The following is a 22,717-nucleotide window of genomic DNA, read 5'->3' as shown; positions in this document are numbered from 1 at the left end:
CCAGCAGGAAATATATATAAAGGACAAAATAAATTACTGCAAATGAAGGGGAAATGCTTATTAGCTGTTTGATCTCAACTTCATAACCAAATTACTACTGGAAGAATTTGTCTGAAGCATATAAAATCTCAACAGGCTACTTAATTAAAACACTTACTAACTTAATTAACATGCTCATAACCGATCATGTAATGCTGGTTTTCAAATTTCTGAGGTACTGGCCAACCACTGGAGGAAAGAGAAGGAAGGCAAATACAAATAATTATACTAATTCTACAACTTAAGCTCAAAAATATTTTAATTTGTGGCCACATTTTATTGTGGAAAGCAATTCAAAGTACTGAGTATTTTTATCGTACAATAACCTTAAAATTTCAGTGCACTAGTATACAGCAATACACTGCATCAAGTAGGTGTCATAAGAATACATTAATACATAACAGTAACTTCCATAACTACAATTTCTAAAGTTCCTGACTCATCAACACAATGACACCAAATACAGATTATTCAATGAAAAGCCACCTCAACTTTTGATATGAAATACCTGCTTCTCCATCAGTTTTTTTCAGTAGTGCAAATACTTGCTGAGATCAACTTACCCAGATGCACTATGCAACTACAACAGCTAGCATTTAACTCTAGTTCAACGTTATATGTGCCCCATGGCACTGGATTTCAACTCCGAATTTTTCATCTTAGATTCTATGCTATTTTATGGGACACATTATAGCATGCACCTCAGTATAACAAGATACTCAGTGCCAAGAAAACCATTACACTTGTGTACATGTTAAACGCATAAAATATTTTCCCAGGCACTATCCTTCCTTACAAGATTTAATGTAGCCAAGACTTTGATCATAAATAGGCAAATCCCAAATCCTGTCACGCAACATCATAACTTTCTGCTGTCTTCAAAAGATCACAGCAGGCTTCTTAATCCTCAGAGTAAATCAACAAAATTCCACTCCATTCATCTGCACAAATAATATAACAAAAACAGCTGGGCTCTTAACAAATTTGGGATTCTGGCCACAAATAGTTGAGTTTCACAAGATAGTCTCTACTATAAACCAAGTTCTAAGCAATGTCTGAAATATATTCAAGGTGTTCGGATAAGTTTGAATTAAAGCAATGTTCAAAGACCATGTTACAGCTTTGGAAAAACTCGTTTATTTTATATGTATTTAATTTTGAAAATTCATTTCAGAGCTTTCACTTCTCTTTCAGTGATACAATATAAAAAGGAGCTGTTTTACAACATTTCAAAGCTAGACCAAGTGTATAACAGGATCAGTTAAGACAAGCTTTTACTGAGAAATAATATACTCACTTTCACAAAAGCATATTACATATTTAGGTTATAAACACTAATCACTATTGATTAATTCTGGAAATGATGCAATGATTATATTGTAAATTTAATCCTTCAGTGTGGATGTCATTATGCCTTTACTGAATAGAGAATGCTGCCCACAGTCAGCCATGACACCAGTGTATAAGAAAAATTCTTCCATTCCATCTTCTACAACAGTAGCACAACATACCAGACTTAATTGTTATAAATAAAACTGCTATATATACACAAATAATTAAAAAAGTGTGTGTTTGGGTGTAATTATAATGGAAGCAATCTTGGCCTATGATTCAGATGACAAACTGCTTGCAGTTGTGGTTCAGTTTCTGAATTCCTTATTGTCTTGTAACCACGCCAACCCACTATGCAACAAACTCCATCCAGCCCAGCTGCAGGTTAAGTGCTGAGCACTCAATGCAGTGCATTGCCATAAAAGCTAATACTTAAAAACTTAACATTTACTTTCATTCCAATGTCTCTACACCAAAACATACATGGTTTATGAACTCTCACCTCAACACTATCCAATGTGATTTAGAAGCCAAGGCACCAATAAATTGTAAACTAACAGCAAAAATCAAGCTATCTATCTGGCCACCTGCTTGTCAATATTTTATACTGTTGAAATGTTATATCACAGAACAAAGTTAGATTTAAGTCCTCAACAAATCAATTATTACATAGTAATTTAACATCCATTGAAAAAGGAAACAAAAAATTCCCAATCTGTTCAAACATCTAGCAATCTATTGCATTGGTGGAGTCCATGCTGATTTAGCATGTCACACTCAAAGTCTAGACATATATTCCAAAAACAAATAAAAACACAAGTTATTTTGTTTTTTCCCCCATTTTTGTGCTCATCAAGGTGAAGACGACATTAGTGCTGTGGAATAGATCTTTTATCATTTCAGGCATGCAGTGTCAGCATCAGGTACTCTCAGGTCAAGTAGAGGATCGTTTTCTACTCTGCTGGAACTTTATGCTCAAGTCAGAAAAGCACCCTGTTACTGTACTAACGTGATATTTCTCCCCCATTTCTCACATGAGCCATCCTGTGGCCTAGATGCAAGAGTGCCAACTAACGCAGGACTAGAGACAGCCTTGAGCTGCAGAAATATGCTCATTAAGAACTGGACTAGAACTATCCAAACCCATTTCACACAAGACCTTTATAACTAACAACAAAGGAAACTTTCATTCCATCAGATTTGGTGCTAGGTCCACAGGTGAAAGGCTAACATCTAACTTCTTACCCACTGTGCCAGCCACTTCTCCAGTTTGTCACATTGATCATTTTATGGTTTATTTCTCAAGGAAAGCATACATAAAAGCACAGTAAATCACCTCATACAGGCAATAACGTTGGGTGAAACCTTGAAACAATGGTCAGCAAAAGCAGTATAGATTCAATAAGGAAATAGTCTGTAATCACCTATTGTAGAATTGAGAAGATACCCAAGCCAGCCCCCATTTCAAATTTGTAAGCATGAACTTGAGTGCCTTTGTCCACTGTTCCTCAGAGTTGAATTGAGTTTTTATGGAATAAGATCCTCCACTTCCTCCTGTGTCTTCAATCTTTCCCTTTTCCACATCCATTCTATGTAACAAAAAGCATTACAAAGTTAAATTACTTAAAATAGAAGTTAATTGATTATGTCATTGTTTAAACTTCTGGCTTTTTTCACTGGACTCAAACCATTTTTGTCAACTTGGTTCCCTTTCAATTATTACTTCTTTGTCTGATTTACTGAATTAACTATAGTATAAAAGTACAAGTTCTGAATAGAGTTACTTTTACTCCCTGTGGGATGAGGATCATGCAATTCAAGCTAGCCACCCAAATTGGTGGTTAACTGTTAACTGTAAAACTGGGATTATACAACGAATAAATAACAGGTCACATAGATATCACTTATGTTACATATAGTACTTATGTTTATATGGTACTCAGTTGAAAGAATTTTACAATTACAAAGGATGGGGTCTTACAAAGGAATTTAAGTGGAGATGCCATAAGGCATGACCTGAGATAGGCTGTAAGGTCACATTTAAAGACAGGGAGAGGGGTAGCAAGGCAGTGACTTTGAAAAATTCCAATAGGGTATAATTGCTGAAACGTTAGCTCCTCCAAAAATGGTATTAAAAAAAACATTAATCCATATTATGAGAGAGCCTTTACACCATCTGAACAGCAGTTATGTATATCATACTTACAAAGGAAGTATGCTACTTTTACAGTATCAATACCTATCAGATGCTAGATAAATAGAAAGTACCTTCTTCATACTGCATATCCTACATTCAAATATTGACACTCCTACGATAGCATGTAATTTGTAAAATATATATACAAATTTGATAGGCATATAATACTGGAAACCAGCAAATTGAGAGTTTTGATCCTTTATTTACTATAGCGGAATCAGGATACTGGCTCTCTTGTCATATCAGAAGATCGCTTACAGAAATATTTGCTTGGAATCACTGTCAATGTTTTTGGTGTCTTGAGGGCTAGCAGTTAAAAAATACAAACTGGAAGGAACAGTCTAGGATCAGTCCCTTCCAAACCCAGAATGACTTACTGGATGTACAGCAAAGGCAAACTTGTTTCTGATCTGTTCGAAATGTTGTAGCCCAAAAGGGAAACAGATAACTCATCAATTAAATACCAATTTCTAAAAAATACATTTTTAAATGAGTAAACTCCATTTATGAATATATATTTGCCATCGCGTAACCTCGTTCTTGGAAAGGAAATGTTTCACTGTTCTTATGAAAACTAAGATTAGGTTAAAACTATTTAACTAATCTACTTAGTACCTGTATGGTAAGCAGAATCCAGTATCACCTCTTTCTACCTCTTCTTTAAATTGTTGAACACAATCCAGAAAAGCCACCATAGCATGATCAAATTTGTTATCCCAGAAGAATCGCAATCCACCAGAACAGTACAAGGGCAGCTCCTACAACATCAAGTTAAACAGAAGATGCTTAATTTAAAAATGCAAATCCACTATGCTTAACTTCTTGCCTATTTGATGGTAAACTCCCTCTCTTCTCTCATTCCCAAAAACAACTACAACTAAGAATGTGGATAATGCTGTTTTGAATAGATTGCTAGGTGGTGCAAGGGGTGCCCAAGAATTACTTTTCCTCCCACAATGGCACTACTAAAACAGAAATTAGTGGGGAAAGAAAAACAAATCAAACTTGCATTCCACCATACATGGGCCCATTGTGCTACATTATCATGACACTGCTATTACTTTTTTAAAATTATAAACATCCATTTAATCAACAGAAACCTAACAGGCAAAGGGGAATCATATGAACTAATTCTAATAAAACTAAGAAAACAAATAGGCAAATATGTATTTAAAGAGCAAAAGTAATGAAGTTACACTGCTTTTTCATATTTTCACATTGACCTAGTGAGATATTCTTATCCTAACGATGTTTGTTATATAAGTCTAAACTGCATGTTAGTAGTGGAAAAACATTTTCCATATTTTGATCTAATGTCAGTATAAAGCACTTCGAGATCATGTGCAGCATAGATTAGCAGGGTAAAACAATTTCCCCCACAATTAAAAATATTAATCGCAACCTTAGAAGACTTACACACCAATTCACACTTGTGGCTTCATGCCAAATGATTGGCACTGTGAAGTTCAGTCTGGTAGAAATGGGTTAAGATTGCCCCAGTTCATTTAATTTATAGTCATCTCAGCAGTCTTGGCAGGATCTTAACCCAAGTCTCAGGAGAGACCTAACCTAACCCAGTTCCTAATTCTGTTTCCAGGAGTTTTCTCTCCTAACTTCTTCTGAAAACTACTTCAAAAACTGCACATTTTTCCAATTAAATATTTCAACATCTAAATTCAAATTTATTGGTAGATAATAGTACTGAATATTCTCACAAAGACATTTTCCCTGTTTACAAAGGCAGTACAGACCTTGGCTCTGTCTGTAAGTGATTCCAAGTATGAGTGATTTCCATAAGGGACAAGACGATACCTATAAAATGGAGAAATATTTTCCATAAAGTAATTAGTTGAGTAAACACAAAAAATTTTTGCATTTCCAGGCATTCGTCACATATTATTGGGATGAACTGGACTTGATTGATGGGGAAATTCATGACAAAATGATCTCTCTTTACACATCAGAAATGTCACTCACAGGAAGCTTCCATTCCCATGTGGCAAACAAGGCTGGACACAGCTTAACAAATATCAGATCATTTCCCCCCCACTGAATTAAATAATTACCTAGTTTATTACACCATCCTTCTGCAAAGCCATCCTCCCTTGTTCAACTGAGTGGGACTGCACTCACCTAGTTCCACTCTTACCTATCTAGTCATGGCTAGAGAGCCTCCCACAACAGTTTCTCTTTCCACCTCCACATTGTTATCTTTTGACTCTGAGGTACTAACCACAGCATTCTCCTATTTCTCATCTACACTTTGGCAACTTCATCCAAAAACTCGTCGAATTCCACACATGTATCTACTATATCCAGTTCTGCCTCACTCAACCCCTCCACTGCATCTATTGTCATACTGCTGGTCTGACCTCAAGTCCTGGATGAGTTGAAATTTCTTCATTGGGAAGAACAAAGCCTTTGCCTTCTGCTCCACCACAAATTGTTTCCTAGCTACCAATTCCATTCCTTTCCCTGGCCATGGCCTCAGGCTGAATCAGACCCGCCAGAACCACAACACCCTATTTGACCCTGAGCTTCCAACCCCATTTCAACTCTATCACAAAGACCTCCTATTTCCACCTCCAAAATATCACTTCTCCCTTCTCCTTCATCACCCACCTACTGCTGAATCCCTCATCCATGCTTTTGTTAACCCCAGATGCAACTTTTCTGATTCTCACATCTACCTTCCAAAATCGCATCCAAAATTCTGCTGCATGTATCCCAACACAGTCGCATTTACCAATCACCCATGCTCACTGCCCTGCATTAACTCCCAGACCAAAAACATCCCGATTCAGAAATTTTCATGTTAAAATCCCTCCATGGCCTCATCCCTCCCATCTCGAACCTCCTGCAGCCCTGTAAGAATTTGAACGCTGGCCTCTTGCATATTCCTTACATCCGGTTTCAACCTCTGGAATTCTCTCCTTGAACCTCTGCTCCTTGAAAATCACCTTAAAACCAAACTCTGTGCTCACCTGTCCTAATGTCTCCTTTGGCTCAGCATCAAAGTTTGTGGGTTTACACTCCTGTGAGATGCCTTGGGATGTTTTACTAAGTTAAAGGTGCTATGGAGATGCAAGTTGTTGTATAAGCAAACAAAAAAAAATGCTCAAGAGTATTCATAAGAGCAGATGGCTATGAGAATTTCTCTCTACTGCCATTCTATGACATACATAACTAATTATTCCATCAAGCACTTAGATTTTTCAATGCACCAGGTGGACAACCTTCAGCATTTAATATGGAGTAAATAAATTGTAAGAATAGTCCACAGTGCCACTCCCACCCATTATCACTTCAACTTCAGGATTCAACTTTGTAGGCGGCACTTTACTCAGTCCCACTGGCCACTTAAGCCTGAATCCAACTATCACCAAAAGTGGCTGGTTGGGAATTACTGGCCTAGGCTTTCCTCACTGTTTTCGACAGATCTAGGTTAGTCGAAGGCAGCAAGCAATTTGGCAATGAGCAACTCTCATATATGTTATCACCTGCTACACATTTACTTCCAGATCTGCTCAGGAGAAACTTCCTCAGTGTAGGTGGGTATTCTGTAAAGATGGGCAAATCAGAGACTCATGGCCTCTGCAGAGCTTCCCGTCATTTACACAAAATCCAGGTGCTGCCGGGTAAGCCCCCCCAAGTTCAGTTGAAGGAACACAAGGGCAAAAACTGGAAGAGAGCCTGTGTAAGCACCCTCTGGTACTGCACATGTTCCATCAAGTAAAAAAAGCTTGTGCAGAAAAAAAACTGTGTTATTAGGTCATGTGCCTGTCACCTCTGTCTCTGTGCAGTTCCCTAGGCAGCTACAGGTCTCCGACCCTCCACCCTACTGGCACAAGTTCCTAGAGGCCAGGAAGTCCACTTCCCATATATGAATGGCCCCAGAGTCATTGGTCATCTCACGAACAGGAGGAAGCTGGAGGGGCGTCCCAATCAAATGTGAGGAAGACAATTGAAACACAGTGAAATGGCAGAATTGCCAACATATGCCGGGTAAATGCTCAATTTTTTAACATTATAACCAGTCTTAGCATTAATAAATCCTTGGTTATTTAATTACATCAAATATTGCTTAAGAAAAATAATTGTACAGAGGTGAGGAGCATATAATTTCTTATAATTTAAAAAAGTTTTTCTTCAAAAAAAGTGTGCTGAGGGAGAGATTCAGTTGTCCAATTTTCCCTCATGCTTGAAATTCTTAATTAGGAATTAGACCAATTTTGTTCACAATTTCAATTATTGTTTTTCTGGTATTTATGATTATAACAAAAACAGGTGTCATTTCAAAATTCATCATTACAAGTTTCACAATACGTATAAGCTAAATGCTGTTTCAGAATGCACCTTTGAAATCGGAGTTCCATCTTGTTGGCCAGTGAGTGCAGTAGTAGCACAGTCTGCCCCCAAGCTGCATTAATTTCATTCCACTCCACAGGAACACTAGGTAGACGCCCCAGTCTGAAGTTATTAATAGTGCCAAACTGTCCACTGTGCCTGAAATTCATATTGCCCAGTAATGAAAGATAAAACCATAAAAGATATCACAATTTACATACATTCTAAATTCAGATATGATTAAGCCAGTTTTCAATCTAAATGTCATACAATTCAAGTTAGTGAATGAAGGGAAATTATTTGGTAACATTAATTGTAAAAAAAAACATGAATGAAAAGAAAGATGTAACATTTTGTGCATGCCCTTAAACTATGAATCCTTCTATTGTCTTGTCCAACATCACATTGAACCTGTCCACAATAGAATGAGCTGCAAAAACTAAAGTAACACTAGACAGTCTCATTTGGTATTGCAAACAGGACGTTAAAAATCAAGTGGGTTTAGAGAGGGAGGAATAATTGGATGGTTTGTATTAATGCTGGCCAGAATAAATTTACAAGAATCCCTTTGCAATCTTGAGTGAAACGACATAGAAATTATACAAAAATGAGTATCAGTCCCATTTTCAACTGTAACATTAATAGTTTATATCTTTCATTTTAATTGTAGTGAGGCCAGGACACTAGGATATTTAACATGGAAGGTCAAAAGGGCAAAGCAAAACAGCATCCTTGGCTTGAAAGCCTGGAGATAAGGTACACAAAGATGGCTACTGTCATCACAGGTTATTGCCCAGAAATCCTCTCCCACTGCTGTGCCTCAGTAACTGTCAGGTTGTATGCAAGAAAGCAGGCCAGACCTTTTTCATGCTGTTTCGTGAGATAAGGGAAAACCATGTTTTCATGAAGAGGTGGGTGATCATTGTCTACAGAAATTGGCAGTTCCTGGCCATGTGACACCTAAACATGAACAGCATCATATTCAACATGTTCCATTAGGTTTATGAATCTGCCTTGATAACATTTCTAGGTTATTACTGGATAATATATTTCCATCACTTCTATATATCTAGCCATTGATGATGTGCAAGGAGTCACTCCTGGCAGGAAATGGGAGGGCTATAAATATGAGTAGGGATCAAGCAAAACAGGTTCTTGATCCACTTCCCATCCTTTCCCACTCCATTCCTGTTGAAATATTGACACAGGAAGGTGGAAAATCTACATTCCCATTTATTTGCATATATCTCAACATTCTGATATAAATAAATGTTCTCATTTAGGATCTGTGCATCAATGAAGTGATTTCCAAACCTTCAGGCCCACAAAATTCAAAACAAAGAAAACATAATAAACATAAATGCAAATTGTTTTGTGAGTTAAATTGCAAGGCTTGAGAGCTTTTACAAGTGATTCTATAAGGCACATGGCAAGGATGTGATGGAATGTTCTCCATTTGCCTGGATGAGTGCAGCTCCAACAACACTCTAGAAGCTCAATTCCATCCATGACCAAAGCAGTCCACTTGGTTGGTACCCCATTTGCCACCCTGAACATTCACTTCCTGTACCACTGACACAGTGGTAGCAGTGTGTATATCTACAAGATGCACTTCAGCAAGTCACCGAGGCTTCTTCAACAGCACCTTCCAAACCCATGACCTCTACCACCTAGAAGGACAAGGCAGCAGATGCATGAGAACACCATCACCTGCAAGTTCCCCTCCAAGCCACGAACCATTCTGACTTGGAGCTATATCACCATTCCTTCACTGTCGCTGGGTCAAAATCCTGGCACTCCCTAACAGTGGGTGTGCCTACACCACATGGACTGCAGTCTTTCAAGAAGGCTGCTCACCACCACCTTCTCAAGGGCAATTACAGATGGGGAATAAATGCTGCCCTCGCCAGCGACACATGCATCCTATGAAAGAATTTTTTAACAGCTGCAGCAGTGACATTGCTGCACTGCTGCATCAGTTAGACATTCCCATACTAACTATCCTTGTAGGAAAATGGCTGATGATCCTTTGGGGCGGGGGTGGGGGGAGAGAAAAGGATTTTATGCCATCATCATGGAGTCAAGTCCACATCCCAGAAATGAAATGATTATATTCCAACTATTACAAATTTTGAGTTTGCTTTAGATTTCTCAAGTTTAGATGTGTTAGTTATTACCACAAGTAGTTTCAGCATCTTATATTCAAGAATGTAGCTAATTTTAGCATAATCCAGGAGCATAACCATTGTACCCCCTTAGAAACCAGATTCCCCTCTGCTCCAATGTTCCAGAGATTGTGGATGATCATTGAGGAAAGCAGACAAACATGTTAAGACAGAACCAAGTTAACAATGAGGCTGAGCCTGCAGTCCTGCCACAGCAATAGAGACTACTTATCCTTGAATGGCACTAATGTACCTCCTAGACTCACCCAATTCATTGAATTCAGCTCATTTAATTGATTGGAATGCAGTCTCTGAATGCATGGATTGTACAGGATATGCATTGATGACAGCTGCGGCATTCATCAGTCTAAAATACAGGTGCAGTTGACTAGTTCTTACCATATGTGGAACGTAGCATTAAAAACATTGGTTTTCTTGAGTTTGTCAAGCTGGATCTGAGCATATCGCATTTGATTGCCGACACTCGTTAACTCATCGTCAAGCTCCAGTTGCTGCCTTTTGAATTCAGAGTACTCCCTCTGGTACCTTTCACATAAATAAAGCATTGTGCTAACTGTACATGCTTAGAATGAGTCACATTCCTTTCTTACAAATTATTGGAACTTTATTAGACAAAAGCAAGAAATTTTTAGTGTAACAGATTTCTTGCATCTTATTATAGTTTATAGCAGGATGCCAAAAACTCTTAAATGTTTAACATGTTTGCGATTTATGCATTTGTTCTGTGATGTGAAACCTAGATTTCAAGCTCAAACAAAAGAACAAAAAAAGAGAGAAAATCCTAAGATTCTTCTGTGCTGGTGTATGTAATACAATTGGATAAAAATAACAATCAATTTCTACAAGTCTCTCTCTATGACAGAATCCATCTTTGGCTATTATACTTGAACTTGTATAAAAGACTGGAAATTTACATCATTCTTATGATGTAAATGTATTAGTATTTCAGGGTTTTTTTTGGATTGGAAACTGGGCCGGCAGTCATTGTTTAAGTGAGTCACCTAATTTGCAATGTACACCTCTTTTCCTCCTGTAGCACAGGGTTTAATTATTAGAATATAAAAACCTTACGATAAAGAGACTGCTTCATGTGTACTCTTTATTAGTGAGGGAAGCAATGAATATCATGCGCTATCAGTTATAGAAGGTATTGTGTTGCACTTTTACATTAAAACTGGTCTACTCACTGGGCTTCTTCTTGATTGAGCCTATCTGTCTCTGCCCTAACCTCAGCCAAATCATCCGCTACCTTCTTCCGTTTCACTTCCACATTTTCAAGTTCCTGGATTAAATAGTCCTCTTTGGAATTAAGTGATTTTAGCTCTTCCAGTAGTTTCTCTTCATCTTCCTCATTCATTTGTTCAAGTATCTCTAAACAGTTCCTGCATCAAGAACATATAAACAGTCAATCACACCTAATCAGGAGGCATTACATTTCACTAAAAACTTGGCACAACATGCAACCGTCTTTAGAAATATAGTTTTGAAGAAGTTATTCTAGGATATTAAAAAAAACATTTCTTGGGTTCGTTTAACTGCTTTACAACATTGTCTGGAGCTTTATAGTCTTGTTCTGCTGATGGAGGTCTTATATTCTCCAACTGGAATTGATCTGGATGATAAACCACATATAGGGCAGAATCTTCTGTCTGTCGGGCAGGCCGGTTGGGAGCGGGCACAGAGCCGATCGCCGCCTGCAATCGGCTGCGCGCTGGCATTTTACATGGGTGGGCCAATTAAGGCCCGCCCAGTGTGACCCACGCCCAGTAGCACTATCTGCCTCGGAGATTTAGTTCAGATTTAAAGTTCGAAATAAAGAAAGCTAAAAATCATTTACACATGTCCCCTCATGTGACAGTATCACATGAGCTGGAACATTTATGAAATGTTTAAAAAATATTTATTAATTTAATAAAAACTTCATGAAACCTCATTCCGCCTGTGGATGAGGTTTCACGAAAAAGGTGAAGGCCACTTGGGCTCTTCGCCTGCCCGCCAGCCTTAAGGTTGGACAGGCAGCGTTCAGAATTAGTTTAATTAGTTTATTAATGGCCTTAACAGGCCTTTGACAGTTCAGCGGGCATGCACGAATGGAAGATTGGAATGACGTCAGGACGCACGACCGACATCACCGCGTGTCATTTAATGCGTCAGTATGCAGGGCTCGCCCCCACATACCGACGACAAAATTCCGCCCGTATATTTTGGAATACAATAGAAATAGCGTTAATAACCTACTTGTAATTCTGACATTCGTTTTCTGTGACATTCAGTTGCTGGTCCAACTGATCAAGCAATGTATCTGTACATTCCTCACACAGAGGATGGTCCACATCAGTCTGTCCAGACATAATGTCAAACAGATCACTGGTCACCTATTTAAAAACAAGTACCCATAGAATTTAATAACAAATGCAATATCAACCTTGTGTTTAGCATATAATTTCCCCACAACACTGTTGATTTGTCAAAACAAAATTTGACTTTAGTCTCCATAAATCAATAAGTTTGATAACATATTGTGCCCCAATATTGCTCCCATTTTTTTTATCCGGGTGCATAAGCAGAAATCAATGGGGCACACCACCTGTCCATGCCAAAATGTTCTAAAATTTAGTGGACCAGGTCGCAAACACCCCAATATATCCCCAGCAAGGACTTGCGCCAATAATTGAGGGCAGAACCAGCTGTGGACCTGATCACAGGAGCTGGGAGATTTCTGGCTGCTGTTGAAGAACAACTGCCGGATAACCTCCAGATCCAGAATTCCAGTAGGTACCTAGGAAAGAAGCAGGCTACCTATATTTGAGATCTCCGTCAGATTTTTGACTGGCCCCCTAAAGCATGTTAATATAAGGAGAGACCAGAGATGTGTTTCACTGTCAGCTTCTTGACTGGGTGGGGCATTGAGTGGGGGGTTGTTGGAATGTTAATGGACACCCCAAGACACAAGGGAAGGAAAAGGGCCAGGAAACCTCCCCAATGTCACTGCTAATGCCAACATTAGGCTGGTTCTTATTGTAAGAATAGCAGAGCTTCAGCGTACGGGGTCACAAGCACCCTTCCTCCGAGACAGCACCCACACCAAGGCCCAGATGGTCCCCAGCCCTAGCCTTGCCCTCTCTCAGTTTCACTCCAAGGTGTGGCGGAGGATTGAACCTGATGGGTGAGCAGCAGGGCTTCATTAACATATCACGTAGACCGCAAACTCTGATAAGAAGCTACCAGCCCCGCATTTGCACCGAGCAGGGTGGCAGCTGCGGAGCTTCTCCCAGTGACAGGCCAAGGTTAATGGCTGCCACCTTTAAAGGGAGCAACATGCAGCAGGGCAAATAAGTGGCTATCATAGGCCAGATAGCAAGAGGAGAGGGCCTTCACTGAGTATTCTATCATGGGGAATATGGAGAGCTTGAGTGAAATCTACACAAGTAGATGAAATAATAAGATTTTTACAAAGTACTTTAAAACATAGATTTTCATATTTATATGATGTATTTATTACACATTGATATATAATACACAAACTTTAATAATTATATACCAAATGTTACTATGCTGCTTTGTTTTTGTTTGCATCTGGGGTCACATTAATTAAAGTGTTAAAATGGGGTCACATTGGGAAATAGTTTGGGAAGCACTTAAGCATAGCCTCTACTCCATCCCCTTAAAGCAAGCCCTAGAAACCCTGGGGCAATTCTGGCTCTGTCCAGTTTTCCTCTCCTTTACCATCAGAGAAATGATTGCCCCTCCAGCAGTAAGCAGAAGAGTATTCTCGGAGCCATTGTGGATGACATGACAACACTCCCATGATGGTCTCCTTTGCCTCACCAGCTGCAAGGCCACAGGCCATCTGATATATAAAGAGTGCCACATACATTGATCACACTTCAACCAAACAACTCCAAAAGAAAAATTGAGGGATAGAACACCAATCATTTCCAGCTGCTTTCTCTGCTCTTTATAATTTGGCCTCTGCCCAAGACCAGGAAGTCAGATTTACAACGTTTTTAAAAATGTTTTTCAGTGAGTGAGGGGGTGTCATACCAAGTGACCCACAATGGCTCCAAAAATTGAATTGCTAAGTTGTATTTGGAGCATGCTGATTTCCAGAGAAACTTCCCGTGGCCATTATCCATTAGGTTGACTCAGGAAGTGCCTCTTTAGATCACTTCCCTGGAGTACCTGAACCCTGGTCTTAAAGGGGAAGGTGAGGTTACATAGCTCCATTTTGGTGGATGAACATGCTCAGATCCCAGATTATCAGCAGGAAAAGAATGGGAAATCAGCCTTAAGAATAAATAAGTTCCCTTTTGAAATCCAGCTACTGTTCAATTTTAAACAATGTTTCCTGGTCTAAAATGTACAAACATTTTGAAATTAATAATACCATACTGATGACCTTGTCTCTAAATTGGTTTGACTAAAAATGAGCTGTATGGAAGAAGAGCCATCGTATATTCTTGCGTCACCCCATATATATATATTATACAGAAGCACATGATTTCACTTCCAACAGAATTTTCACGTAAAACACATTATTAAAAAGTACAATTTAAAAACATTTACTGTATAATAAAGTGAGTAAACAGCTATTGATTGATATCTATCAGACCAAAGAAAGTACAAACGTACCTTGAGCCTTCGGCTTAGGTTTTCCATTGTGCCACCATCAGAAGCTTCTCCAATTAGAGTAAAGCTATTAGCACTCTCTGTGGACAACATCCTGCAAAAGATTGAAGTACTATAAACAATTCCCCAAACGATCACAAAGCTCAGGAAAATATATCTATTATAAATTGCAGAAGTAAGATGCAGTGCCACTAAGTAAGAAAAATAAACACGTAGCTTTCCATTGCTATCATCTACAACCTCTTTCTTAAGCAGTCTCTCGGGATCAAAGATGACTTGCTTCCACTCCAGTTTGATGGGTTTGAAATGGCTAATGAGTCCAATGCATGGTCTGCAGACCTTCCCATAAATGGACAGGTGATGTTTGGAAGGGCTGGGTAGATGGGTTGTTCCTGACAAAGTCTTTCGATGTGGTCAGTGCCTTCTCGAATGAACTTTCTCCATTTTGGTCGGTCACAAGCCAGGGCCTCCCACGAGTCGGTGGGAATGGATGCTTTGAGGACATCCCTAAAGCATTTCCACGGTCGTCCTGGGAGTCTCCTGCTGCAACCGAGTTCTGAGTAGAGCAATTGCTCACAGATAATCCGATAAACTTAACTAAATTAACCAGATGATTAAAGTCTTTGGAGAAAACATTTTTTTAAAATTATAAGCCTGTTTTATAGTTTGAAATTATAATTTTCCATCATTTGACATTATTTCATAACTTCATTGTAAACTATTACAATAAAATCTATGCATACATACTAGAGTAAAGTTGCTTTCTTTGTGTATGGTTAAAGGGAATAAGAACAAGGGAGAGGTAAACTTTTTCCACACCCCCCCAATTTTCTCTTCTTCCCTAATTTCTATTGGTGGGATAAAATTCCAAAATATACTGTTTGATGACATAACAGATATGGCACTTCAAAGTAACTTATATATGAAGCACTTTGAAATGCAAAATATAAAATGTAAATGAAAGTTCATTGGTGAACTAGAACAATGTACATCATAAACAGGGCCCCTCAAGCCTGCTGTACCATTCAATAAAAATCATGGCTGATCTTTTGCTTGAACTCTCCATTTGGAGAGGTAAGGTTTGATCAGGGATAGTTAGCATGGCTTTGTCAGAGGGAGGTCATGCCTAACAAATTTGATTGAATTTTTTGAGGAGGTGACCAGGTGTGTAGATGAGGGTAGTGCAGTTGATGCAGTTTATATGGATTTCAGCAAAGCCTTTGACAAGGTCCCACATGGGAGACTTATAAAGAAGGTAAATGCACATGGGATACGGGGTAATTTGATAAGGTAGATTCAAAATTGGCTTAGTTGTAGGAGACAGAGGGTGATGACAGAAGGATGCTTTAGTGACTAGAAGCCAGTGTCCAGTGGCGTACCACAGGGATCTGTGCTGGGTCCCCCATTATTCGTCATTTATATAAATGACATAGATGACTATGTGGGGGGTAGGATTAGTAAGTTTGAGGTTGACAAAGAGTGGCCGGGTGGTCAACAGTGAGGTTGAGTGTCTTGGGCTACAGGAAGATATAGATGGGATGATCAAATGGGCAGATAAGTGGCAGATGGAATTTAACCCTGAAAAGTGAGGTGATACACTTTGGAAGGAGTAATTTGACAAGAAAGTATTCAATGAACGGCATGACACTAGGAAGTTCTAAGGAACAAGGGGACCTTGGCGTGTGTGTCCATAGATCTCTGAAGGCGGAGGGGCATGTTAGTGGGGTGGTGAAAAAGGCATATGGGACACTTGCCTTTATCAATCGAGGCATAGATTACAAAAGTAGGAAGATCATGTTGGAGTTGTATAGAACCTTGGTGAGGCCACAGTTGGAGTACTGTGTGCAGTTCTGATTGCCACATTATAGGAAGGATGTGATTGCACTGGAGGGGGTGCAGAGGAGATTCACCAGGATGTTGCCTGGGATGAAACATTTAAGTTATGAAGAGAAGTTGGATAGACTTGGGTTGTTTTCGTTGGAGCAGAGAAGACTGAGGGGCGACCAGATCAAGGTGTACAAGATTATGAGGGGCATGGACAGGGTGGATAGGGAGTAGCTGTTCCCCTTGGTTGAAGGGTCAGTCACGAGGGGACATAAGTTCAAGGTGAGGGGCAGGAAGTTTGGGGGGGGGGGGGCGGGAAATGTGAGGGAAAACTTTTTTTACCCAGAGGGTGGTGACAGTCTGGAATGCGCTGCCTGGGAGGGTGGTGGAGGCGGGTTGCTTCACATCCTTTAAAAAGTACTTGGATGAGCACTTGGCACGTCATAACATTCAAGGCTATGGGCCAAGTGCTGGTAAATGGAATTAGGTAGGTAGGTCAGGTGTTTCTCATGTGTCGGTGCAGACTCGATGGGCTGAAGGGCCTCTTCTGTACTGTGAGATTCTGTGAACTCCATCATCCCACACCAACTCCATATCCCTCGATTCCCTTATTCAAAAATCTGTCAATCTCAGTCTTGAATATATTAAATATCTGAGCATCCATACCTCGCTGTGGTGGATAATTCTAAAGATCACAACCCTTTTAGTGAAGAAATTTCTTCTCATCACGGTTCTAAATGGCTGACCCTGTAGTCTGAGTCTGAGTCGATGATCCCTAGTTTTAGACTCTACACCCAGGGGAAACATCCTTCAAACATCTACCCTGTGACGTCCCTTAAGCATTTTACCTGTTTCAATTAGATTACCTCTCATTCTAAACTCAAAGAAATCTACTCCCAGTCTAGTCAACCCCCTCATCCCACCTATCAGTCTAGTGAACTTCTGTACTCCTTTTAAGGCAAGTATGGCTAGTCAACAGCTGTATCACAACAAAGCCATGTCCTGTCTTCAACATATGTTTAGACATATTCTCACTTCCACCAGAGGTCAGTGGTTTACAATAAGTAAGCAAGCACACTTCCTCATTCTAATGGTGCAGAGAATAAATAGCAAATTACCTGTCAACACAAGAATCAAACCTAGGACCTTTTTGACTTTTGCAGCTCAGCACCACAATGTGCAATACAATTACTCAATTAGACATCAGGGCTATTCTGAAAGTGACTATCAAACCACAAATGGCAACTAAAATGCTAATAGTTTTGAAAACTCAACTGTTTTACTACATTGCAGAGTAATGCACAACATCAACTTGCTCAATTTATTTTTCTTCCCTCAAGTCAAGTCTTTGGTTAAGAAGTCATAAAGCGACCTGGCTCTAGGCCTATACAAACACCATTCTTAAGCCAGTGGCAAAACCTGGCCTCTGATTTTCCATCCCTTCTAGTGAAGAAGAACAAAGCTTCCACGCTTATCATGTAGCAGTGAGGGGAAATTCTATCACTTTATGGCAGAGCACATGGAACACAAATTCAGTCCATCAGCATCGCCAGCTTAATATATTAATTGCCCTTTTAAAGCCAAAATAAGTTATAACTTGGTGAGCTATGAAGCAAATTAAATTATGTATCCTTACCGAGCAGGCGGAATGTATTTTCTTGACACACCATCTGGCCTGTTTTCCAAACAAGTTTCCTGAAAATAAAGCATCTTCAATTAAATCAAAATGAAAATTAACTGTTGCATGTTTTGTGCAACCATATTTTTTTAAAAACAGAAATAATATTTTGTGGAACTGACATGAAATGAGGTACTTATAGAAAAAAGGGCACTAAAATAATACCCTAAAAATTGTTGATGAGAAAATAACTATTTACATAGCTCCTTATCACAATTCTGAAACATCCCTCAGCACTTCACCTGATGAACTACTTTGAAATACAGTTATTGTCATGTAGCTGAACCACTTTACACAAATTGAGATCCCACAAAATACAACTGGATGAATGACTCATTAATTTGTTCTGGTGGCATTAGTAGAGGGAGAAACATAGTCCAGATTACTGAAAGAGTCCCCTGTTCTTCTCCTGACAGTGTCATGGGATCTTTGACATTCAGTTGCCACTTTTAATGACACCTCCGACAACACAGCACTCCTTCATTCTGCTGTTCTATTGGGCAAAACTGAGAATGCTACTTAAGCTGCAGTTATTTTGAACTTTTTACATTTTTCCAGCTGCTCCCTAACTTGAATTTGAAGCAAATCCCTCCCCTAGGAGTACCAATTCTACAAAAAAAAAACTGGATCTACTTGGAAAGTGCAATGGAAACTTACTATTTCTGGTTGCATCATAAAGCAGCTGCAAAGCACTACTACACCCAGGCAATGAGGTTCCCAATGCATCCTATAAATGGCACAATCCCAGAACATGAAGCATTCAGCATACATCAACAACACACAACATACCAGAATATTTAACAATTAAATAAAAGCTGGGTGCACAGTGAATAAAATTAAATACTTGTATTATGAAATTTATTTATAGTTATCTAGCTCAGTTCTTACCTCTGGTAAGCTGCTGTTCTCCACCCTGCCTTCTTCTGGTTTTACAGGAGTAACTGTAACTAAAGGAGCTGAAAAAAAACAAAACTTTTGCCTTATCTGGTCTTTTAATGTTTTTAAACATTTTTTGATTTCCCTATGGAAGTGATAAGTTTTGATGATCCATATAATATCATCTAGTACTTGGTTAATTAGAATACATTGGAAGGAGGAATAAAGGGAGACATCATATACTAAAAATCTTGCATAAAGCTGAGCAACTATCTAAGAACCATCTATCTCAAGGTAGTGTTGCTATGGTCATGACTCGTGCTTCAGTAGAGCAGTTCATTGAGCTGGTATATTGTGAAACTTGTACAGAACACTTTGTGTAATGCTAATTCTAGCGTGCTGCTCTGTCACACATATTAAACATATCTATTTATTACCTTTACCTCTGATTCAAAACTCCCAGTTCTGTCTCAAAGCTGGCTGGCACTGTTCAGCACAGTACCATCTGCTCATATGTCAGCCTATCTCTGAAATCCTCAGCCATGCTTTTCTCAACTCCATACTTGATTATTTCAATGCTCGCTTTGCCAAAGTCCAGTCCTAAATAGCATTCTCTGTATTCTATCCCATACAAGGCCTTGTTCACCCATCATCCTACCTTGGTGGGCAGTGTCTGGACTCAACACCTCCAAATTAAAATTCTCATCCTGTGTTTAAATCTCTCCATAGGCTCAATGTCCTCAGCTTTGTAGCCTTCTCAGTTCTCCCTATTTCCCTTCTCCCACCATTGTTTCAGTCACTAGGCCCTAGACTCTAGAATTCCCTTTCTGAACCCCTGCATCTTCCTCCTTGCCTCCAAACCCACCTTTTGTCACTAATATCCCCCTTGGCTCATCAAGTGCCTTGAGACAGTTTTTTTAAAGTACTATATAAGTTGGTTGTTGTTACCAAGTGCATAGAATTATTTAGGCTAGTATTTTAAATAGTCTTCCCAATTCAAGGCTGGAAACTCACAAAAGCTGGTGGTGGAAAGAAACAAGAGTGTGGGATGAATTTAGGAAGGATTACTAGATCCCATAGCCCTCTCCTCTCTCCCATTGTTCCCATCTCCTAGTAGTCTCACAACCAGAAAACATTTCCCCCAATATGCCAACATCCAAAGGTTAACCCATCATTGCTGCACCCTATGCTTTCCCATTGCAGTCTGGCACCTCCTCCACACTTGCTATAAATGCCTTGCTCCCCCTCCTAACTATACTCAGGTCCTATCACAACATAACCTTTCTGCTCATTCCTGGCATTCCGACTACTACCACTGCACGTCTATGGTCTCAGGCTCTATCCACAACATCCCACTACTCCTGAGCTACACTACCATAGCCTTTCTGAATTTCCTTTCTATTGCAAGCCTTCAGTTTCAGTTCAACTCTATTCACACTTTGTCTCACCCAATCAACATAAAGAAAAAACAGACACAATGTCAGTGCACAAAAATACTACCAGCAACATGGACAAGTTAGACATCGATATATCCTACAACTTCCCGTGAGCAATGAGGTGGCTGACCTATCAGTATATTACAGAAATAAAACAACATTTTGAACAGACTGTTGAGTATTGTTAAATTTGATCAAGTTTAGTCAGGCAACTTTTTGTTTAGATATAAGCAAGTTTAAAAGAATGACACTGGCTGCAAGGCAAATAAAATTATTTGAAAAAAGATGGTGCATAATTTTACATTTGTGGGGCACTATTGTCCTATTAATTCCAACTTACTGGAGCAAAAATTAAGCTCTTAACTAATATTGTCAATAATAAAGAAAGATTTGCATATATATAGCACCTTTCACCACCGGACATCTGAAAGCACTTTACAGCCAATAAAGTACTTTTGAATTGTAGTCACTCTTGTCATGTAAGAAACACAGCAGACATTTTTCACACAGCACAGCAATGTGATCATCACCAGATAATCTGTTTTTAGGATTTTGATTTGAGAGATAAATATTGAAAAGAACGTCGGAGTGAACTCCTGTACACTTCTTCCAAATAATTTCATGGGATCTTTTGTAAATGGAGCAATGGTTTAACGTCTCATCCAAAAAACAGCACCTCTAATAGTACAGCACACTCTCGTTACTGCATCGGAGTGTCAGTCAGATTTTCTACTCAAGTCTCTGGAGTGCAACTTGAATCCACAACCTGCTGAGGCAAGAGTGCAGCCAATTAAGCCACAGCTAATAATAATGAAACAGTAGTTATTACAACTGCATACCTGTAAGTTCCTGAATTGTCACTCTATCCAAGACATTGAAGGATGTATCCAGCTTTAGGGGTTGACTACAGCGCTGGCACACAAAGCTTACTTGCATGGTGGAGCTTGAAGACTTTGACCCCTCCATATCTATACAAGAACAAAGGTGAGAAAGCATGGAATAATATATAATGTTTTGGCCCACCAACACCATCCCTACTACAGACCAGATATAAATTTGCCCATCATGGACTCTCCCTGTCTAACTAAACTATGGGAAGGTTCTACATGAATTCTCCCTAATTACAATCAACACTACTGATTAAGCATGAAAACACAAAGGAAAAAATTACAGAGGCTGTCTATATGAAACAAAAAGAAAATGCTGGAGGCACTAAACAGGTCAAGTCAGTATTTGTGCAGAGAATAAGTTAACAATTTGATCCTAGATGCATCATCAGATCTGAGATCTACACAGCATCTAAAAACGAACAAAGCAAAGGGAAAAAGGTGAATAAATCATGTGCATACACAAAGTAAAATGACCTATAATCAGCTTAAATGGAAAACAGAAGACGGTTCAATGACTGAAGTGATGTCAACATGAGATAATAGGAGACATAACGAGGGAAATACAGGGCATTTTTAAGACGTAGAGAGCATGTGAGTTAGGTAGGGATTAAAGCAGACAGAAACAGTATGATAAACTGGTATGAAGAGCATAATCTAGACCTACCAGCCAGCATGATGTTCCAACAGAAGATCGCCATCCCTTCCCACCCACAAAACACTCACAAATATCCCATGCCACCAAAAATTTCTGATGATGGAGAGTAAATGGCAGCTACAGTTTTGGTCAGAATCTATTAAAGTCAACATTACTGCTAGTGACTTCAAAGTGCCTTCAAGAAAAAGATACAGCTCCTCAACCTTACATCCCCATTATTTAAGAGGTTAAAAAAAAAATCATAATTACTGGAACTTTAAAAATTATACAAACATAAAATTCTGAAAATGCCGGCTTAGTCATCAGTAAATTTTGATGTTGTCAACTTAGTTACACGTTCTCCCATCTCCTTATCTAATCAAAGATCCCACTGAAACATTAACCTTTCAGATACTGTCAGCGTTTTGTTTCCTCAACCTGGAACACTGACTGATTTCCCTCCCCTCCGTAAAAGACAATAAAGCTGCTATTCCCAGGGCGGGGAGAAAGGCTGAAGCCTATTGATCTGCTGCCTCATGAAAACACTGAGCATAACATGCGGTGGGAAACAAAGCAAACGTTGAGAGGGAGACAGTGGTAAGACCTTGTTTCCTGTGCAGTCCAGTCAAGGGGGGAAGGTGCCTGCGGC

The 22,717-nt window shown here is 39.3% G+C and overlaps 1 protein-coding gene across 3 annotated transcripts; it reads right to left on the bottom strand.

Annotated features, from left to right (window-relative positions):
• Positions 1-18: 18 nt before the first annotated feature.
• On the bottom strand, positions 19-22,711 carry becn1 (beclin 1, autophagy related). Of its 3 annotated transcripts, XM_078529749.1 has the most exons (13): positions 22,673-22,711; positions 21,384-21,512; positions 19,121-19,188; positions 18,191-18,249; positions 14,734-14,824; positions 12,340-12,476; positions 11,289-11,483; positions 10,480-10,626; positions 7,925-8,074; positions 5,320-5,380; positions 4,184-4,326; positions 2,796-2,960; positions 19-228 (listed from the first exon to the last, which is right to left on the bottom strand). In XM_078529749.1, exons 2-13 carry the CDS (start codon positions 21,508-21,510, stop codon positions 162-164), a joined length of 1,410 nt encoding a protein of 469 aa, XP_078385875.1. In that variant the 5' UTR covers positions 21,511-21,512; positions 22,673-22,711; the 3' UTR covers positions 19-161. The 3 variants fall into 3 exon arrangements, with proteins under 3 accessions (XP_078385875.1, XP_078385873.1, XP_078385874.1); XM_078529747.1 differs by lacking the exon at positions 19-228 and having other exon boundaries at positions 1,154-2,960; XM_078529748.1 differs by lacking the exons at positions 19-228; positions 10,480-10,626 and having other exon boundaries at positions 1,154-2,960.
• Between the last annotated feature and the right edge of the window lie 6 nt (positions 22,712-22,717).

The sequence above is a fragment of the Cetorhinus maximus genome, chromosome 25 (genome assembly GCF_964194155.1).
Source record: "Cetorhinus maximus chromosome 25, sCetMax3.hap1.1, whole genome shotgun sequence".
NCBI classification, from domain to species: domain Eukaryota; kingdom Metazoa; phylum Chordata; class Chondrichthyes; order Lamniformes; family Cetorhinidae; genus Cetorhinus; species Cetorhinus maximus.
This window is presented reverse-complemented; position numbering and strand designations above follow the sequence as displayed.

Excerpts from the sequence above, each read along its gene's own strand:
- becn1 (XM_078529749.1), bottom strand. The coding sequence starts at position 21,510 with ATGGAGGGGTCAAAGTCTTCAAGCTCCACCATGCAAGTAAGCTTTGTG. Across the intron at positions 14,825-18,190 it reads AAATACATTCCGCCTGCTCG|GATGTTGTCCACAGAGAGTG; the intron begins GTAAGGATACAT and ends AATCTTTTGCAG. Across the intron at positions 229-2,795 it reads TCTTCTCAATTCTACAATAG|TGGTTGGCCAGTACCTCAGA; the intron begins GTGATTACAGAC and ends TCTTTCCTCCAG.